The sequence below is a fragment of the Pelophylax lessonae genome, assembly GCF_965119305.1.
Source record: "Pelophylax lessonae genome assembly, chromosome: 3".
NCBI lineage: Eukaryota > Metazoa > Chordata > Amphibia > Anura > Ranidae > Pelophylax > Pelophylax lessonae.
Genome location: NC_138770.1, coordinates 79,231,577 through 79,252,719, shown reverse-complemented (window position 1 = coordinate 79,252,719; position 21,143 = coordinate 79,231,577). Strand labels below are relative to the sequence as shown.

At 46.6% G+C, this 21,143-nt stretch overlaps 1 protein-coding gene across 5 annotated transcripts in view; it reads left to right on the top strand.

The window, feature by feature from the left end:
- Nucleotides 1–21,143, top strand: part of DTNB (dystrobrevin beta) — a 292,666-nt gene that overhangs the window by 247,979 nt on the left and 23,544 nt on the right. For 3 of the 5 annotated variants that reach the window (XM_082251572.1, XM_082251570.1, XM_082251574.1), the window contains one exon: nucleotides 4,143–4,163. The exons of the other annotated variants lie outside the window; for them this stretch is intronic. In XM_082251572.1, coding sequence (XP_082107698.1) covers nucleotides 4,143–4,163 — 21 coding nt within the window. The remainder of the gene's footprint in view (nucleotides 1–4,142; nucleotides 4,164–21,143) is intronic. 5 annotated transcript variants of the gene reach the window in all.

Sequence of the window (21,143 nt, the reverse complement as noted above, 5' to 3'; positions counted from 1 at the left end):
AAATAACAAAAACAGTAAAACAAGTTCAACTTTCCTTTTGTAAATGTTGTGAACCGTGCCTTAGTCTATTCATACATGCCTCCCTCCTGGGATTCTATAGTCCATGCCAACTGTGCCAATCATCACACCATTTTGTCTCTGTGCCCTCAGTATACCATTCAATTTTATCATCGTCCTTCAATGCATTGCAACACAGACATCTTCATTTACACAGTGTGCATCCTAATGTACCGGGTCCAGCACAGAGCAGGGGGCTCCATCTGATCAGGGGACACAGATTAAATATCATTGTGCTTTGTGCTCCCTCCAGTGGTGACAATTAGAACTGCATCACTTAAACTGGATCTGAGAACAAGAACAAAAATGTAATGTACTACAGATTACCCGTCCTCAGATGTGGTGGCTGCATTAGTGATTTTTTTTTTTTTTTAAATACCTGTACCATGTCAGAAATCTTTTGCCTCAGTAACTTCCTGTGAACTGCAATCATAAACAAAGTTATCAGAATCAGCTTTATTCCCCAAGTATGTACAGCTTTATTTGTATGTTTCTCCACATTTACATAAAGACCAAGCTGTCCCATAAAAGTAACATGGACAGGGATCGGGACATACCATATAACACAGCAAGGGGTGCTAGAGCAGTGTTTTGTTTTTTCTTTGTTTGCGTTTTTTTATGAAAACAGTAAAACCATACAGGTTATGACGAGTATAACCATACAGGTGAGAAGGGAGTTAGTGGTTCTACAACTTTTTTTTTTTTTACCTTAATGCATTAAGGTAAAAAACCTTCTTTGTAACAGAATGCCCTCGTGCCCCCCCCCCCCCCCCCCTTATACTTGCCTAAGCCCATTCACAATCCAGCGCTGTGCATGAGAGCAGAGGCTTTCCTAGCTCTGTCCCTCCTTTCTGGGTAGATTGATAGCAGCAGCAGCCATTGGCTCCTGCTGCTGTCAGTCAAATGCTGTGACAGGGGTTGGGACCGAGCCGTCCGGTCTGTGTCAATAGACAGAGACCGGGCAGCTTGGAAATAAGCCCACAGGAGTGCCCCATAGAAAGGGCTTCCTATGGGGGCACTTACTGAAGTGGAGGCGTCAGGAACACCGGCAGGAGACCCCAGAAGAAGAGGATCGGGGCTGCTCTGTCTAAAACCATTACACAGAGCAGGTATGTATGACATGTTTATTATTTTATTTACAAAAAGTGTAGCAGGTTTTCCAGGCATTGAGCCTGAGATGGGTCTGCCATTGTTACCGGTGACACCTTCAGCCCATTTAAGCTGAGTACCCAAGTGTGAGAGTTGAGTCAATGACCATTCCGGCATCTTTGGTTTGATTTGTTTATTTGATATTGGGGATGGGAGAAGGGAATGAGTGGGATACTCCTCTGGCTCAACTAGGTAAAACTGGGACACTTTGTAGAAAAATGCCTGTTAGCGCTGTCTTGACGCCAGCTGGATGCTGACCAACGCTTACTGACGCTTGAAAATTGCTTTATTGCTGCACTGTGCTAGAACTTGACTTGCTACCCTCTGGTTAACTCAAAAGATCCTGGACAGTGGTGAAACTTGACTCTTGACACACTGTTTACCTCAAAAGTCCTGTGAACAGCTCCCTCCAGCCCTTCACTGACTGAGGTAGCTCCTGTAACTGCTTGTGCTGCTGCAACTCTCAACACTGTACACTGCATGCTGTACACCTAACTCTTCAGGGCCCAACCGCTGGCATCCCCTCTGACACTTCAGGGTCCTTTCACTAGGCACCCCCTCTGACACTTCAGGGACCTCTCACTGAGTACCCCCTCTGACACTTCAGGGTCCTCGCACTAGGCACCCCCTTTACCGCTAGCTAGCTCCTGGTTCCCTTGGACATTCAGGGGAGTGGTCCCCTCTGAGCTAGGCAGACCCCCAGGGGCAGTTACAGTACTCACAAACTGGGAATGCTTTCCTGAAACTGGGCCCCCTCAACTCCGCTGCTCCTTGGCACACCGGATCCTCTCTGCAGCTCAGCTCAGCTCTCTCTCTGGACTCTCAGGCAAGCCACCCGAGACACCCGATCCCTCTGACAGGGACAGCCGTACCCTCCCTCCTGGGATTCTGCTTCCCGCCAAAGATGCTGCGTCATGTGCTCCCCTTAAACTTATACCCACTCCCAGAATCCTGTGCGACAGAATCGGCCTTTCTGCGGTAGATACAGGCCTGAATGTGACACTGATTGGGTTTCCTCCACTGCCCTAAGAGAACCCTACTAATGGAGCCAATGGGGAGACTCCCCAGTCTCAACAGCAACACCTGGGAGACATGACAGCCTAGCTGAAAATCATGGCCCTGCTGTTAGGCAGCCAAGGCCCACTATACTTTGCCTAGCACCTACCTTGTAGGGTGCTACAAAAGGAACCTTTAATATAATTTTAAGAAGTATAAAAGCCATCCAACCAAACCAGTGCATGAAGGCTTTTAAAAACCGAAGATGTTCACATGCCTCTTTCCATCACCTATTCTAAAAATAAAAATTATTCCTCATGTCAGGACAGAGAAATGAGATGACAAAGCTATGCAGATAATTTCTTCACACCCTTTCAGCCAGATTTGCATTCAGAACTGCTGGTGTATAGTGATACATACACTCACTGGCCACTTTATTAGGTACACCTGTTCAATTGCTTTGTCTTAATCAGCCAATCACATGGCAGCAACTCAATGCATTTAGGCATCTAGACATTGTGAAGACAGACAATGGAGATTGAAGCATAAAGACACCAATAGCTCCCAGTATGTCAGACAAGCTTTCCTGTATATTTCTGATAGTTTCAGTAGATGGAATTCTCTTCTCATATCCCCTGGGCATAAATCCCTAGCTACAAAAAAGAAAATACCCCCATTACTAGATTTACACCCTCCCTCTGGGATGCAGTGATATAGGGAAAAGCTGCACACTGACGGTGGTTAATGAACCATCTTTTTGCAAACCTGGGCAGATTTGCACATCAGAGTCTATAGGAAGAGTGGGGGCTGCAGCTTGATATGGGGGAAACGAAAGTGAAAATTGACCACATTTTCCTGGAGCAAGCTTGCCCAGGTTCATAGAGGGACCTTTAAATATATGAACAACCTACTCGATGGGGTCGAACACTGTCTAATGTTTAAATAAGGAGTAAGAATATAAGTAACAATGATAAAAGCCAATTCATTTTTAAGTTATCAAGGGAATCAGAATATTTTGGGGGGCAGAAAATGGCACACACAACAGACTTCCCCTGCTGTGGACACTTTATCAGAAGTCACCTAGTTGTTATTTTACTAAAACTGGAGAGTACAAAATCTAATGCAGCTCTGCATAGAAACCAATCGGCTTCCATTTTTTTTTTTTTTTGTCAAAGCTTAATTGAACAAGCTAAAGTTAGAAGCTGATTGGCTACCATGCATAGGTGCAACAGATTTAGCACTCTCCAGTTTTAGTAAATCGACTCCTTAGGGTCAATATATAAAACACTGAGGCTGGGTTCACACTGATGCGAATTGGATGTGGGTTTCACATGACAGGAGAGTGTGACCGGCTCTCAATGAAGCCGGTTTACACAGCTCCGGGGCAGCCGCGGCCTGCATTTGGAAAGGGTTCTGTGCATCTTTGGCCGTATTTTTGTCAAAGCCTAATTGAACAAGCTGAAGTTAGAAGCTGATTGGATGGCTACCATGCACAGCCGCACCAGATTTTGCCCTCTATGTGTCTGGTAAAAAGAATACGGTGTCACACAAATGATACTGTACAGGCAGGTCATCAATATTTACTAAGTACTGAGTGCCTGTCTTTGGAATCTCCCCCATTTCATGACCATCTTTTTATGGGTCAGTCCACCCAAAAACTGATATTCTGTCAGGATTCCAGGCTGTACATTCCTACCTGCCATGGAAATGCTGAAGGGAATAGTAATTCTCCTCTGTCATGGTTGGCATGTGGGTGACGTTGTGAACTCCTCCAGATGCACTGAGCCAGTAGGAGACCTGAGATGATTCACCCAGCATTTGCACAAAGCTGACCTATGTTTCGGGTGGAACTACCTCATTTGTCCATCTACATCTGGTAGGTCATGTTCAGTCTCTTTCTGATGCTTCTTTTCTTCTTTGTTTCCCACTTGTGACGTCAGGAGGAGGAGCAGAAGCAGGCAGTAAGTTGGTGCATGAAGTCCATGTGCTAGAGGATAAAGTTTACCATGTGTCATCTCTATCATCCCTGCATGCCAAACCCAGCCAATACCAACTAATGAAAAACTGTCCTTTCCCCTCGTCCTACAGATTGTTATAAAGTGGAACTCCAGGCAAAGAAAAAAATTAAAATACCCCCTTTGGCCTGTAATGTTGATTAAAATTCATTAATGTGTATGTCAAGCCAAAGACCTTTTTATATAGTTTTACGTCCGAGTGGGGAAAGATAACTCCTTGTGTTTTTACCGCTATCTGGGGCTCCGATACAGAGATATACTCTCACTTCCTGTCCTGCTGATGGCGGTTTCACTAGACAGGAAGTGAAAAAGTCTGCAACGTGGACACAGACAGAATTAAAAATCACACGGGGTGTAGCCTTCCCCTATTCTACTAAATTGTACCAAAGAGTGGTTCCTATCCCTCTTCACTCAGTCCAAAACTATGAATGAAATGGGTATATGTACACTTTAAAGTAGAACTATAGGCAAGACTTTTTTTTTTCCATTTTGGATAGAGTAAGGGAGGGTTAAAACCCCTGTCAGATATTTTTTCGCCATCTGTCCCATTGCATAGATTTGCCCTCACTACCTCACATAGCCAACCAGGAAATCCCTGCGAATTAAGGGAAATTCTTGGGGACCCCTAGGTCACCAGAACTAGTGTCCCCATTGGAAGATTTCCCCCCTATTACTTTTCTGGGGACAACCCAAAATTTGTGATTTTTTTTTTTTTCCTTTCACTTTCAATGATATTGGTTAGCATGACAAACAGAGAGGGGGAATCTACTAACAGGGCCACAGACAGCAATAAAAACTGATAAGTGTTCTAATTGCTCTCCACTCCACCCAAACTTAAAAATAATGTTGCTTTAGCTTCTACTTTAAGGTGTTTGATACATTCATACACATAGATGAAATCTGTCTTAACTGCCTGCCATCTACCAAAAATCAGGCTGGAGGTAGGAATGCCAGCACTAGGTGCCATATAGATTCTACAGCATTGTACAATGCTGTCATCCAAACATGTTTCCGCACTGGTGCTGGAGGGATAGGTGTTTGTCTCTACATGTGTCCTGCACTGGCGCTTGGAAGGGTAGGTGTTTTAGCAGTATGCAGCAAGGAAAGAGAAGCATTTTGATCCTAATTCATAGTCAAGTGATAAGGTTGGAATTTAGTATACAGATGGAGTTCTGCTTTACCTTGCATCTACAGCAATCAGAATCCATACCTCTACTTGTTCCAGAATCATCCAACTTCTTTTTGACATCTTATTCTCTTGTCTTACACTTCTTGTGGATCGCCTTCCCATTAAATCTTACTAAACATACATGAAGGGGAAAACCTTTCAGTGTGACCATAGAGAAGGCCAGGAGCTCAGTATTTTCTACCCTATGGAGGGTCAAATTGGAGGGTAATATCCAGGCAGGGGGTATAATCATGAGCAGAATAGTCCTACCTTAGGTTAGTTTGGAGGCTGTGTCGTCCCTGTGGTGGGTGCAGGGCTTTTTTTTTTTCAGCTGGAACATGGTGGAACTCAGTTCCACTATCTCTGGCTCAGACCCTCTGCTCCCCGATCACCACTATCACTTGTAAATACAGAAATACAGCTTGTCTCCCAACAGCTCCCACAAATCTGTTCTCCTGAACAGCTCCTACTGAGTGCAGGATTGGGACAATAGAGATGCAGGTGCCCGGGGTGCAGTGTAGATGCCTACACCCCTACTGGATGATCTCCCTGCAAGTGAGAGAGATGGAGCCCCGTACAGTGTACAGGGAGATAATAGAGCCAGCTGAGTGCTTAAGCTTAATAAAGAAATAAAAGTAAGACGTGGATGTGGAAGATGGTTAAACTTTGAAGGAGGAGAGGTGGAGAAGATGGGGCAGTGAAGGTGGGGGTTGCATGCAGAGGTCAAGGTTGAAGAGGGGTGAAAGTGAGATGTGGATAGGGGATGCAGCTGTGAAAGAAGGCTGAACTCCGCAGTCTGCATGCAGTGCACTCCTAACCTCTAAACTATGTACACAACGCACCCCCAAATTCTGCATGTAGCACGCCCCTGAACTCTGCACTCTGTGTGTAACCCCCACCCCAGCCCTGCACTTGGTATCTAATGCACTCCTGGCATTTAGCGCCCCCTTAAGATCCTCCCACTGTTAGTGAAATTTGACCACAGCCACTATTTGATGCAGTTTGGAGGGTGTGTGTGTTGGGGGGGGGGGGGGGGGTTAGGGGTCGTGGTTGAGTTCCTGCACCTATTTTCTGAGAAAAAAAAGCCCTGGTTGGGTGTAATCAGAAAGGTAGAACATCATGTGCAAAGTATTTTCTACCTTAGAGAGTTCATGTTATAGGGTGTATCCCCTTGGTAGGTGTAATCAGAAAGGTAGAGAGAAGATGCAGAGTATTTTCTATTTTATGGAAGTTCTTTATTTAGGGTATGATATTGTAGTGGTAGGTCAGGAAGGAGCAGAGTATTTTCTACCTTATGGACAGTTATGTTGGAGGGTGTGATATCAAGGTGGTGGGTAAAATCTTAAAGATAGAATGTCAGGAGCAGCGTATTTTCTGCCTTAGAGAGGTCATGTTGTAGGGTGTATCTCATGGTAGGTGTAATCAGAAATATAGAGAGAAGATGAAGAGCAGCGTATTTTATTGTATGGAAGTTCAGGATATGATATTGTAGTGGTAGGTCAGGAAGGAGCAATATCTTTTCTACCCTATGGAGAGTTATGTTGGAGGGTGTGATATCTAGGTGGTGGGTAAAATCATAAAGATAGAATGTCAGGAGCAGCGTATTTTCTGCCTTAGAGAGGTCATGTTGTAGGGTGTATCCCATGGTGGGTGTAACCAGAAATCTAGAGAGAAGATGAGGAGCAGCGTATTTTCTACCTTATGGAAGTTTATGATATAATATTGTAGTGATAGGTCAGGAAGGACAAACATCTTTCTCTTACGTCCTCCGACAGTCACCGCCATCTTCATATTCGTCACAATGGGGTATTAGACTTTGCTCCGTAGGAGTAGCTAGGCAACAGAATATGTTAATATTAAAGCTTTTAACATATCCCACCCCCAGGGGGTGGTCCCCTCAGTCAATACCCTCCTACTTCCTGTATCCATACCTCAGTTTCAATGTCTAGCTTGTCAGGAGTAGCTGGATGTCTCTATGCTGGGGCATTTTGTCTCAGCCTTTCTCTTCTTTTTTTGATTTTTGTTTGAGTTTTTTCTCTCTCTTTACTTAGCTGTTATTTTTGTCAGCATTAGTTAGTTCTTCTGATGAAGAGGATTCGTGCGGGCTGGGTCTCGGGCTGATCCCCCTGGTCGCAGGTTGTGGGTCAGTGGCTTCCCAGCCTGCCTTCGAGCGTTCAGTCAGGTAATGCTCCTGGCACAATGAAGGACCCATCCCTGTTCGCTGCAGGGATGCTATGGTGAGGTGGCTACCTCACTGGACGCTGTGCGGTTTCTCAACCCCAGTTTTTTCTGCGTCCTGGATGCGACTCTCCCTGTCACATGTGCAGTGGCTTGTTCGCCTGTGCGGGTTCCCCACGCCATCTAGGAGGTAAGTGTATCTGTGTGGGGACCTGTCTGTTTGGGGGGTGTCAGTCTGGGACTGTGTAACCCTGCCTCTGTTCACACTGTTAAGCTCCCTATCTCTCTGGCTGCATTATGTGGGCTGCAAGGAGGGGGGCTGTGATGCACTATCTGTGTCAGACTGTGGATGTGTGACAGGCTGTGTGCTGTGGGGCATGATGTATCGTGTTTGGGCACATTACAGCGACGGCTGCGGCGGTCCGCCATGTTTTACTGTACTGTAGTGTTTTTTTCTGCGGTCCTCACTGTGGTGGAGGAGCGGCCATTTTCTTGTAGCCTTCCATAGGCTTTAATAGAGCGCCCTGAGTTACATCACTTCCTTTTCCCTGGGCGCACCGATCGAGGCAGCAGCAACAGCAGTGGTCTCTCAAGATTTTTATCCTCTCTATCCCTATATCCTTGCCTGAGTTGAGCTTTTATCCCTGTGGGGGTCTATTTGTGCTACTGTGTGTGTGCGGTGGGCTGCGCTCGCCGCGCTTGTTAAAGGGGCAGTTAACCCTTTATTCTCCAGCATATTTTTGGGGGGCAATGGATTCTCAGGAAAGCAAATTTCCTGCCACTTTGGTGGGGGGCCAAGGGACTGTTGTTTCCCCCCCAGGGGGGGATTTGGCTGAGGTTGTGGCTAACCTTGCTGCTCAGGTACAAATGGTTGTGGCTGCTCAATCCACAAAACGGCCCAGAGTTTCAATTTCCTCTGATTCAGTGGGTGATGGTGATGGGGCTGCTATGGCTGGGGTCTCCTTATCGGGGTCCCGTTCCTCCCTGGATCTTGTGGGGTCCGAGGTGGAGGCTGAGGTTGAAGGGGTTGATAATTCTCCCCCTGGCTCGCCTGAAGAGCTTGCACTCATGGATGAATTGGTTGCTTCTATCAAACAAACACTGCGTTTGCAGGATGAACCATGTCCTCCTGCTGCCCTGGCAGCTTATGGGACGCAGAAAAGACGCAAGACATCGCAGGTCTTTCCCTGCACTGATGATTTTCAGCGCGCTGTTAAGGAACAATGGCGCAATTTACGCAAGCCTTTTGCTGTGCCAAGTAGGTTCAAGCTGCGTTATCCTTTCACGCCCGCTACTGATGAGCGGTGGTGTGTACCGCCTCCGGTGGATCACGCGGTAGTGGTTTTGAATAAGTCCACTGCGATTCCTGCAGAGGATACCCCGGTGTTCCGGGATGCTACGGACAGGAGGCTGGAGTCTCTTGCCCGTCATACTTATTCTATTACGGGTTCAATGCTAAAAGCTCTATTTGCTTCTCTTATGGCAGCCCAGGCTGTCGCGAGTTGGACGCAGGTGCTTAGGCGCGTCCTGGTGGCTGATTCGGCCTCACCGGCGACATTGGATATGGTGGATCAAATCCATCAGGGTGTCATGTATTTGTGTGATGCGGACTTGGATATAGTACCGTTGGCTGCACGTGTACTTAGCATGGCGGTATTGTCTCGCCGCCTGGTTTGGTTGAAGTGTTGGTCTGTGGACCAATCGTCGCGCAAGACCTTATCCAATCTGCCCTATGATGGATCTCGCCTTTTTGGAGAATCCTTGGATACACTGATAAAGGGGATCACGGGTGGTAAGAGCACTCTCTTGCCCCAATCCCACAAGGCTAAGGCGGCTCCTGGTAAGAAACATGCTTCCTTTCGGCCCTCTCAGGGGTCCTTTCGTGCCTTTCGGTCGCAATATAAGGGCAAGCCGTTCAAAGGTCAAGGCTCCCAAAAGAAGCCGTGGTCAGGTAAGCAGAAGTCCGGCCAGTCCGGACCCGCTGCCCATAACAATGCGGCCTGAAGGGGCGCCCTCACCCGGTTCTGGGGTGTGGGGACGCTTGCTCGGTTTTCTTCAACCCTGGCTGGCCCGTGTTTGGGACAGGTGGGTTCAGGAAATTGTTCGGTCTGGCTACAAGATCGAGTTTCTCTCTTGGCCGGAGAGCAGATTTTTTCCCTCAAATCTTCAACTGTCTCCGGAGCGTTTGCGGGATCTGCACCTGGCGGTGCGGGACCTGAGGGCTCAGGGAGTGGTGGTTCCGGTGCCTCATCGGGACAGATTTCGGGGGTTCTATTCCAATCTGTTCACCGTGCCCAGGAAGGAGGGCAAGGTTCATCCAATTCTGGACTTAAAGGCTCTGAACCGCTTTGTGCGGGTTCGCAAGTTCCGCATGGAATCCCTGCAGTCGGTGGTGGCTGCCCTGGTTCCGGGGGAATTCATGGCTTCCATCGACTTGAAGGATGCGTACCTTCACATCCCGATTTTCGGGGGTCACCAGAGGTACCTCCGATCCGCCATTGCGGAGGATCACTACCAATTCGTGGCGTTCCCTTTTGGTCTCGCTTCGGCTCCACGGGTTTTCACCAAGGTGCTTGCACCGGTTCTGGCTTTGTTGAGAGCCCAGGGCATCTCTGTCCTGGGGTATATGGACGATATTCTGGTTTGGTCTGCGACCAGCCAGGGTCTGGAGAAGGACCTGTCCATCACGATGCAAACTCTACAGGAGTTTGGTTAGACGATAAATTTTCCAAAGTCGACGCTGTGCCCGTCAGTTCTTCTTCCCTACCTGGGAGTGATCCTGGACTCGGTCCAGGCGAAGGTCTTCCTACCGGACGACAAACTCAGGACTCTTCAGGAAGAAGTCAGGTCCCTCAGGGACGTTCCGTGCTCGTCACTCCGGACGTGCATGAGATGTCTGGGATTGATGGTCTCGGCTTTCGAGGCGATTCCCTTCGCTCAGTTTCACACGCGGGGTCTCCAAGCGGAGATCCTGTCCAGGTGGGACGGGCGTCCTCAATCTCTGGATCTCCAGATTTCGTTGAGCCATCGCACAAGAAGGGATCTTCTGTGGTGGCTCCAGTCCCCGACGGTGTCAGGGGGCAAGTCTTTTCGTCCTCTTTCATGGACGGTGATCACCACGCATGCCAGCCTGTCGGGCTGGGGTGGTGTTCTGGGCGTTCTGTCCGCCCAGGGAACTTGGTCGGAGGAGGAATCCTCCCTTCCGATCAACATTCTGGAATTGCGTGCAGTATATATCTGCCTTCGACGTTGGACGGACAGGCTGCAGGGCTGTCCGGTTCGGGTGCAGACGGACAATGCCACGGCGGTGGCCTACATCAACCACCAAGGGGGCACCAGGAGTGCCCGAGCGGCTTGGGAAGTGGCCGACATTCTGTCTTGGGCCGAGACACATATCCCGGCGATATCGGCGGTTCACATTCCGGGGGTGGAGAACTGGCAGGCGGATTATCTGAGCCGCCAGACCCTGGACCAGGGGGAATGGTCCCTCCACCCGGATGTCTTCCAGATGTTGTGCGCGAAGTGGGGGTCTTCCGGAGGTAGACCTGTTCGCGTCTCGTCTGAACAACAAGGTGAAAAGGTTCGTGGCAAGGACGCGCGATCCTCGGGCAAACGCGTCGGACGCGTTGGTAGCTCCGTGGCATCAGTACCGACTGATGTATGCGTTTCCACCAATTCAATTGCTGTCCAGGTTCCTTCGCAGGTTACACTCGGAACAAAACACAGTGATTCTTGTGGCACCGGACTGGCCTCGCCGGTTTTGGTACGCAGACCTCGTGAATCTGGCGGTCGACGCCCCGTGGCGTCTGCCTCTTCGAGGAGATCTCCTGTCTCAAGGGCCGATATTCCATCCTGCTTTACAGTCGCTGGCTTTGACGGCCTGGCTGTTGAGACCGAGGTCCTGAAGGATAGGGGTCTCTCTCCTGAGGTCATTCACACTTTGATCAACGCGAGGAAATCTTCCTCGGGGAAGGTCTATTACCGTACTTGGAAGGCCTATTTTGCCTGGTGTGAGTCCAGGGGGTTTTCACCTCGCACATACTCGGTATCTAGAGTGTTGTCCTTCCTTCAAACGGGTGTCGACCAGCGTTTGGCGCTGGCTACGGTCAAGGGTCAGGTGTCTGCGCTGGCCGTTCTTTTTCAACGTCCTGTGGCTTCTAACTCCTTGGTTAGCACTTTTGTTCAAGGGGGTGCGACATCTGGTCCCTCCTAGGAGGGAACCTCTGCCTCCTTGGGACTTGAATCTTGTTCTGTCCGTATTACAACATGCTCCTTTTGAACAGATCAGGGAGATCTCGTTGTCTATGTTGTCCAAGAAGGTCGCCTTTTTGGTGGCGATCACTTCGGCTCGCAGAGTGTCGGAGCTGGCGGCTTTGTCCTGCAAGTCTCCGTATCTGGTCATTCACTTGGATAAGGTGGTCTTGCGACCTAGCCCTTCTTTTCTTCCGAAGAGAGTTTCGGAATTTCACCTCAATGAGGACATTGTCTTGCCTTCGCTTTGCGCGAAGCCTAAACATCCGAGGAGGTGAGGTTGCACTCTTTGGATGTTGTTCGGGCGATTAGGGTTTACCTTAAGTCGACTGAGTCTTTTCGCAAGACGGATTCTTTGTTTGTCCTTCCGGAAGGTCCTCGGAAGGGCATGGCGGCGTCGGCTTCTACCATCGCCAAATGGATCAGACAGACCATTGAGCAGGCATATGCTTTGCAGGGAAAAGTTCCTCCTATGCCTGTGAAGGCGCACTCTACCAGATCTTTGAGTACGTCTTGGGCCTGTCGTCATGGGGCTTCTGTGGCCCAGGTGTGTAAGGCGGCGACTTGGTCGACCGTGCACACTTTCACAAAATTCTACAGAGTGGATGTTCAGGCATCGGCAGATGCTTCCTTTGGTCGCAAGGTTCTTAGTGTGGCAGTTCCTTAGGGTCCCTTGTTTTGGACCCTTGGCTGTTTGGGATATGTTTTTTATCCCTAGGTTATTTGTTTTTCCTGGGTTGTTGCTCCTGTTGAGCAAATTTTTTTCATGTTGCCCTGCTGGCTTCCTTCCTTTGGTAAGGTTCCTTTCTCTGATGTGGAGACTGCGTTGCCTTTAGGCGCGGCTGCGTTTCCCACCCCTCATGTTTGCACTGCTTTGGGACGTTCCCATTGTGACGAATATGAAGATGGCGGCGACTGTCGGAGGACGTAAGAGAAAACTGAATTTTTGTAAAATCTTACCTGTAAAATTCCTTTCTCTGAGTCCTCCGACAGTCGCCGCCCCCGCCCCTCTTTTGGGGTTTGGTTGTATACTCTACTGCTATTCCACTGAAACTGAGGTATGGATACAGGAAGTAGGAGGGTATTGACTGAGGGGACCACCCCCTGGGGGTGGGATATGTTAAAAGCTTTAATATTAACATATTCTGTTGCCTAGCTACTCCTACGGAGCAAAGTCTAATACCCCATTGTGACGAATATGAAGATGGCGGCGACTGTCGGAGGACTCCGAGAAAGGAATTTTACAGGTAAGATTTTACAAAAATTCAGTTTTTCTACTCTATGGAGAGTTACGTTGGAGGGTGTGATATCTAGGTGGTGGGTGAAATCATAAAGATAGAATGTCAAGAGCAGAGTATTTTCTACCTTATAGAGAGTTATGTTGGAGGACGTGATATCAGTTGGTGGGGGTGTAAAAAGAAAGGTATAGGAAAGGTCACAAGCAGAATATTTTCCACTTTACGGAATTTTATCATGTGGGATATAATATCCTGGTTGTGAATCAGGAAGATAGAGAGAAGGTCAAGAGGAGATTATTTTTCTATTTTATGTAGGGTCATTTGGGGGGGGGGGTGTCAGTCTAGTGTTCGGTGTAGTCAGAAAGGTGTAGAGGTCAGTATCTTCTGCCCTCTGAAGGGTCATGTTGAAGAGTGTGATATTCCAGTGGTAAGTGTAACCAGAAAGGTGGAGAGGTCAGGAGCAGAATATATTTTCCTTTATGAGGGATCATGTTGGAGGGTGTGATATCCCAGTGGTGAGTGTAGTCAGAAATGTAGAGAGAAGGTCAGGAGCAGAGTATTGGCTAACTTGTGGAAGGTGGGATATCCTTTTGGTGGGTGTAATCAGAATGGTAGAGAGAAGGTCAGGAGCAGAGTATTGGAAGGTGGGATGTCCTTTTGGTGGGTGTAATCAGAATGGTAGAGAGAAGGTCAGGAGCAGAGTATTGGAAGGTGGGATGTCCTTTTGGTGGGTGTAATCAGAATGGTAGAGAGAAGGTCAGGAGCAGAGTATTTTCTGCATTATGGATCTTCATGATGTAGGATGTGATATCCTGGTTCAGGAAGACAGAGACAAGGCCAGGAGCAAAATATTTTCTACTTTATGGAGGGATATGTTGGGGGATGTCAACTCCCATTGGTGGGGGTAATCAGAAAGGTAGAGAAAAGGTCAGGAACATTTTCTATCTGATGAGGGGTTGGAAGATGTGATCTCCAAGGTAATAGTGTAATCAGAAAGGTATACAAAAAGGTGAGCAGAATATGTTCTACCTTTTTAGGGTTTAATGTTGGAGGGTGTGATATTCTGGTGTTCCAAGTAATCGGGAAGGTAGAAGGAAGGTGATGAGCACTTGAGCAGAATATTTTTTTTACTGTACTGTATAAGAGGGTGTATTATCCATGTGGTGGGTGTAATCCGAAATGTGGAGAGACAGTTAGCAGCAAAGTATTTTGCCAGGGTAGATATACAGTGGGTACGGAAAGTATTCAGACCCCCTTAAATTTTTCACTCTTTGTTATATTGCAGCCATTTGCTAAAATCATTTAGGTTCATTCTTCTTCCTCATGAATGTACACATAGCACCCCATACTGACAGAAAAACACAGAATTGTTGACATTGTTGCAGATTTATTAAAAAAGAAAAACTGAAATATCACATGGTCCTAAGTATACAGACCCTTTGCTCAGTATTTAGTAGAAGCCCCCTTTTGATCTAATACAGCCAGGAGTCTTTTTGGGAAAGATGCAACAAGTCTTTCACACCTGGATTTGGGGATCCTCTGCCATTCCTCCTTGCAGATCCTCTCCAGTTCTGTCAGGTTGGATGGTAAACGTTGGTGGACAGCCATTTTTAGGTCTCTCCAGAGATGCTCAATTGGGTTTAAGTCAGGGCTCTGGCTGGGCCATTCAAGAACAGTCACGGAGTTGTTGTGAAGCCACTCCTTCGTTATTTTAGCTGTGTGCTTAGGGTCATTGTCTTGTTGGAAGGTAAACCTTCGGCCCAGTCGGAGGTCCATAGCACTCTGGAGAAGGTTTTTGTCCAGGATATCCCTGTACTTGGCCGCATTCATCTTTCCCTCGATTGCAACCAGTCGTCCTGTCCCTGAAGCTGAAAAACACCCCCACAGCATGATGCTGCCACCACCATGCTTCACTGTTGGGACTGTAAAGTTCACCTTTACAAAAAAAAAATAATAAATGCAATTTTTTTGGGAATAAATGCAAATATGCATCTGTAACATTGTGCATCTGTAACATGTGGACTACAGGAATAACATGTTTAAAAAAGGAAAACTTCTCCTTTAAGACTTCCTGTATCACTCAACAGACATTTTTATGTACAAAACTTTTTATTTTTATTTTTTTAGTGATTGCCAGCATACGCAGTGCTTCAGCATGCTTATTTACATGAAAGTGTTAATACAGTGAAACCTTGGATTGCCAGCATAATTTGTTGCGGAAGCATGCTTGTAATCCAAAGCACTCTTATATCAAAGCGAATTTCCCCATAAGAAATAATGGAAACTCAGATGATTCGTTCCACAACCATTTATTCATAAGTCCTTCAGTTTATAGTCCTTATAAAAAGATTATAGCAATGTGATAGGTTGTATAACCAGGGCTGTGGAATCGGAGGAAATTTTGGGTACCTGGAGTCGGAGTCGGCAAACAATGCACCGACTCTGACTCCTACTCGTACTAAATTTAGATTGGAATTAAAAAAAAGCAAGTTTAAATGTCCCAATTCACAAAAAGTTATAATTAATGACTTAGTATAAGGAAACTTATAATTGAGGAGGCCAAATGTAAAAAGGAAGAACTACAGAAAGTTCTGAAAGGACGTTTTGTCTTCCTTAAAATGGATGCATGCATACGTCACAGAGTCAATTATTTTGCTATTAATGTTCGATTTGTGGATGAAAATAATTACAAAACAATAACACGGACCCTCGGATTAAAGGACACTCAGGCACATCACACCAGTGATTACCTTCAGAAGTTAGTGGAGGGTGTTCTAGAAGATTTTGAAATTACAAAGGAACAGATTTTATGTGTTGTGACAGATAACGCTTCTAACACGTTGAGCACAATTGAGAAGATGAACGCAGATGAAGAAGGTAACAAACAGATATTAGAGTTAGAGGAAGACAGCTCTGCAAGTATTATTATTATTATTATTTCAGGTTCTTATATATATACATTGCACATTCACATCAGTCCCTGCCCTCAAGGAGCTTACAATCTAAGGTCCCTAACTCACATTCATACATACATAGTAGGGCCAATTTTATACAGGATCCAATTAACCTACCAGCATGTCTTTGGAGTGTGGGAGGAAACCGGAGTACCCGGAGGAAACCCACGCAGGCACAGGGAGAGCATGCAAACTCCAGGCAGGTAGTGTCGTGGTTGGGATTTGAACCAGCGACCCTCTTGCTGCTAGGTGAAAGTGCTAACCACTACACTACTGTGCCGCCCATATTGGAGAAAGTTTAGAAACTGAAGAGAATGCTGACATTTTTTTTAGACAACTTTGTTGAAGAAGCATTGAAGCTTGCTGCTATTCATAATATGCGATGTGCTGTTCATACACTGCAACTTGCCATAAGAGATGGATTAAAAGATCGCAATGCAGCTACACTAATTGGCAAATTACGGCAAGTAACTGTTGCAGCCAGGGCCCCGAAAACAGATGCAATTTTGAAAAGACGTGCAGGAAAAGGAGCCATTTTGGATCAAACAACTCGCTGGGGAAGCACTTATTTAATGGTGAAGCGTTTGCTTGAACTTAGACTTCATAGAAGAAATCTTGCATTAACTGAAAGCCAGTGGACACAAACAAAAGAGCTGGAGAACCTTCTTTCTCACCCCTTCACTGTCACCAAGAGGTTGCAATTTGACGATCTAACCCCGGGTAAATTCCTCTTGGTTATATCGCCTGAACAAAAATGGAGGGTTAATAGCTGAGGGCATTGCATCTTCAATGATGAAAAGAGAGAGTCTTTTGCTGGAAAATGAAATCTTGTTCTTTGAAGAAGCCATCCTTGTTTATCCAGAGATCGTTAGTGATGTGGCCAGAATAGTTACTGCAATGCCACCCACCCAAGTCAGTGTCGAAAGATTAATACATATTAATACAGAGGAGTCAGAAGTACAAAAAACTGAGGAGTCGGAACATTTATCTACCGACTCCACAGCCTTGTGTATAACTATAAAATGTTCATCCAAAAATGGCGCCTCCACAAGGGGATTATTTGTGGAAAAAAGGACATCAATTTTATTTCGTTACAGTGTCGCCCGACCGTGCAATTTTTCATTAAAATAATGCAGTGCCTAATTGCAAAAAAATGGCCTGGTTATTAAGGGGGCAAATCCTTCCAGTCCAGAACTGGGTATGCAGGCATCTATGGTAAAGCTGTCCACATAGACCGTCCTCCTCACCGCCGGCTCTCACCGCTATCAGTCTGCAATCGTGACCAGGAAGACTATCCTTCAGTAGAGCGATCTGAAAGCGAGGCTTGTAGCGCTCGAAGAAAGCAGTTTGGAAAGGATGATGTTGATGGTGGTGAGGAGGATGGTCTATGTGGACAGCTTTACCCCAGATGCCTGCATACTTAGATGTGCCTCTTTTAATCATCACCCATGTGAGTTTTTAAATCTTGTACCTTCATTAAATGTAATCATATTGCTACAATTAGAGGCGCCTCACTTCTCTTTTATACTCAGTTGTGATGTGACGCCACTTGTATATCAAGACATTGCTTGTTTATCAAGTCAGAATTTTTTAAATAATTTTGCTCGTCTTGCAAAACGCTCTCAAACCAAGTTACTCTCAATCCAGGGGCGTAACTACAGGGGTTGCAATCGGGCCCCATGCCCCAACCAATTGTAACCAGGCCCCATGCTCCAGGGAGCCTGTGTGGCTCCCCTGTACACCTGGATAGGAGGGGTAGCATATAGAGAGAACACTGTTCTCCTTTTTTCCTCCTATCCAGTTCACTTGTGTTCTGCTGTCTCCGGGCCCCTGTGTGCTCCCCTGCCTCCCCCCCCCCCCCCCCCCCCCCCCCACACACACACTGTGCTCCTTTCTCTCTCCTAATGGCTGCTGCAGGGGATGTTTCACAATAGAGAACTAGGAAGGGGTTGGTAAATATGGAATTTACCAGCTCCTTCCTTTTCCAAATGGACAGAGTCCTAGTCAGTGACACTGTAAAAAAAAAAATGATAAAAAAATAATACAATTAAAATACCAAAAAAAACATAAAAACTACTGACACCCGTGGGTGAACTTCCAGGATCACAAAGGTCACACTTGCAACCGGGCCCTGGCATTCCACCACCATGGGGAGACCCCAAGATGGCAGGAAGGGGGCCCACTGCAGAACTTATGAAAAGGTCCCGCTGCGGGACCGTAATAAAGAACCCTGCAACAAGAGTAAAGGGCCCCAGGATCAGTGGGAAGATCCCCAGGCTCGGAGGGAAGGGCCCCGGCCAGGGGTCCTGGGGGCCCTCCATGGTTTCTTGCACCGGGGCCCTAAAGGTTCTAGTTACGCCTCTGCCTCAATCCAAGGTTTTACTGTATACTTATCTCTGCAGCCAAGTACAAATGTTTTTTACCATTTTTCAGTTGAAGTCATTGTCTTGATTGCACTTAGAACCTGCACATGTTCAGTTGAAAGAAATTGTCCCTGGTAATAGTTAGGTGCTAGAATGTAGCGGTGCTCCCCGTGTTACCATAAAAACCATGATTCTTGTTGGTGACATACAATGGGGCCGTTTTATCCCGGAGCCGTACAGAAAACAGACCTGTATCCTCATCGGCTGCTAATGCCGTTGGGTTTGTCTGCTCTGCATGACTTGCACAGATGAGATGACTTATTGAAATTCACCCCGGCGGAGAGCACACCTGGAATTGTTCAGCGTTTTAATGAATGAATGCGAGGGTGAAACTTGAACACCGCCTACAAAATCCTTTCATCCCCTGCCAAACGTCTCCCAGCCCAGCTAACGTTTTAACAGATTGTGAAAGCTCCAGTTAGCAGTCAGGTGTTTGGCAGAAGGCCGCAATAAAACCAGGCTTACTCTCTTCTTAAAATAGCCTTTCTGCTCACTTTGAAAGGCCGTCTCTGCCTTGTCTGCTTAGAACAGCTTCTGAGCATTGACGAATTGAAAAGCACTTTATCAGATATCTACGCAATTTATATTTTATCTTGATGCGTGCCGGCCTACCTATAGATGACCGGTCACCCCCATCTCTTCAAAATCACTGGTGGAATCTGTGTGCTCTAATGAGAACGGGATTAATGTGATACTAAACTTTGGATGAAAAAAAATCTATTCAAGTATGTATTCTTAAAGTGGTTGTAAACCTCAGATATGAAATATGAACAAAGCATATCCCTCTGTAGTGTGTACCTGACTCAACTAAGAGCACTAAGTGCCATTTTTCTCTGCTGCTTTGTTCCTCTATCAGCACAAGTCATTTCTGACAAGTTTTCCTGACACCAAGAGAAAAATGGTGACAAGGAAGGGACATCCAGCTGATTGACAGCCTCAGCTCTGTTTCCTGCTGTGTAAGGGGGGGTCCCATCCGTCCCATCAGCTCTCAGAGCTCTCCTCACTGATGTAACTTCAGCTCTCTACCCACTCCTTTTCAGAGCTGACAGATCCTGTGTAAATTGTGCGCTTTGAATAGAGATATAGGGGAAAATCGGCTGTAGATAAACAGATACAACTTATGTTGGAGGCTTTGTTTAATCTGTGTGTCACCTGAGGCTAAGCAATTCACTGGTGAGGGTTTACAACCACTTTAGCTCAAAAAAGTACCTTCTATTGTCCCCAACTCCAAACAAATCTACAAATTCCTTTTTTTTTTTATTGCTGTAATCTGACTTCCTTTTAGATGTTGGCAATGCTTTCATTCTCCATGCTCCCATTGTATGTAGGAACAAAGCCACCCTCTCTTGCTCACTCATAATATGGACTAGATCAGGGGTCTTCAAACGATGGCCCTCCAGTTGTTCAGGAAGTACAATTCCCATCATGCCTGGTCATGTCTGTGAATGTCAGAGTTTTACAATGCCTCATGGGATGTGTAGCTCCACAACAGCTGGAGGGCCGTAGTTTGAGGATCCCTGGACTATAGGCTATGGGATTTGTAGTGTGCATACATCACTAACAAACATTTCCCACCAAACTTACCCAGCAAGAGCACAATGGCAGTGCAGGCATCCAATGTGTCCCACACCAAATCAGCAAACAAGCTATGCAAAGAGATGGCAACCACCCCAATTTATAACTAGCCTTTGCAGTAAGGTGCACATGGAAGGGCAACACATATCACTAACCAGGAAAAAATTCCCAGCACACTTACCAGCTAGCATGCAAATAAACCAAATTGATCCTGTATAACAATTCACAATAAAAACAGAGGGTTTTGTTGCACACATTTGCAAATATATGTGTAAACCACAGTGCCGACATCAAGGCTCCTCTGTATACTGTGGTCCTAACTATTTTTGAGAGTTCCCAAGTTGGAGCATATATAGCCGTGGGTAAATTAAGTGCCCATTCACACTACCGCGACTTGTCAGGCGACTTGTCAGCCTGACATGTCGCAGTCCATGCAGTGCTACGGGAACCATTCTAATAGGAGCGGCTCAAGTCGCTCCGACTTAGAAAGTAGTTCCTGTACTACTTCGGGGCGACATCGGTGCGACTTGCATTGACATTCATTATATGAAGTCTGTTCAAGTCGCGCCGAAGTTCCGGTGCACGCGACTTCACAGGTCGCCCCCGAAGTCGTGCCGCCATAGTGTGAACCGGCACTAAGGGCAGGTTTGCCTGGAGGAAGCCCACTCCTCCTTAAAGGTGCAGGGACACACTGGGCACTCAGCAAAAGCACAAAAGCAGCAATGGCCTCCCTAATTTATTCACTGCTATATATGCTCCCAAATTAGAGACTTTCAAAAATAGAGTTAGGACCTCAATATACAGAGGAGCCTTGACGTGGGCACTGCAGCTTACACATATATTTGCAAATGTGTGCAAACTCTGTTTTTAATGACAATTGTTAGGTTCACTTTTTTTTGTGTGATGGGAAATTTTTGTTAGTGATGTGCATTGCCCTCCAGTGGCCACCCTGCTGCAAAGGCCAGTTAAAAATTGGAGGGGGGGTGCCATCTTTTTTGTATAGCTTGTAGCATGCATATAGCAGTGCACATGACCGATAGTAACTTGCACTACTTGTTCCACACAAACAATGAGGGGGGGAAATGCGGGTTCAAATGCTCACAGAGGATGTTAATGGTCCTGTAATCCATTTTTCACTA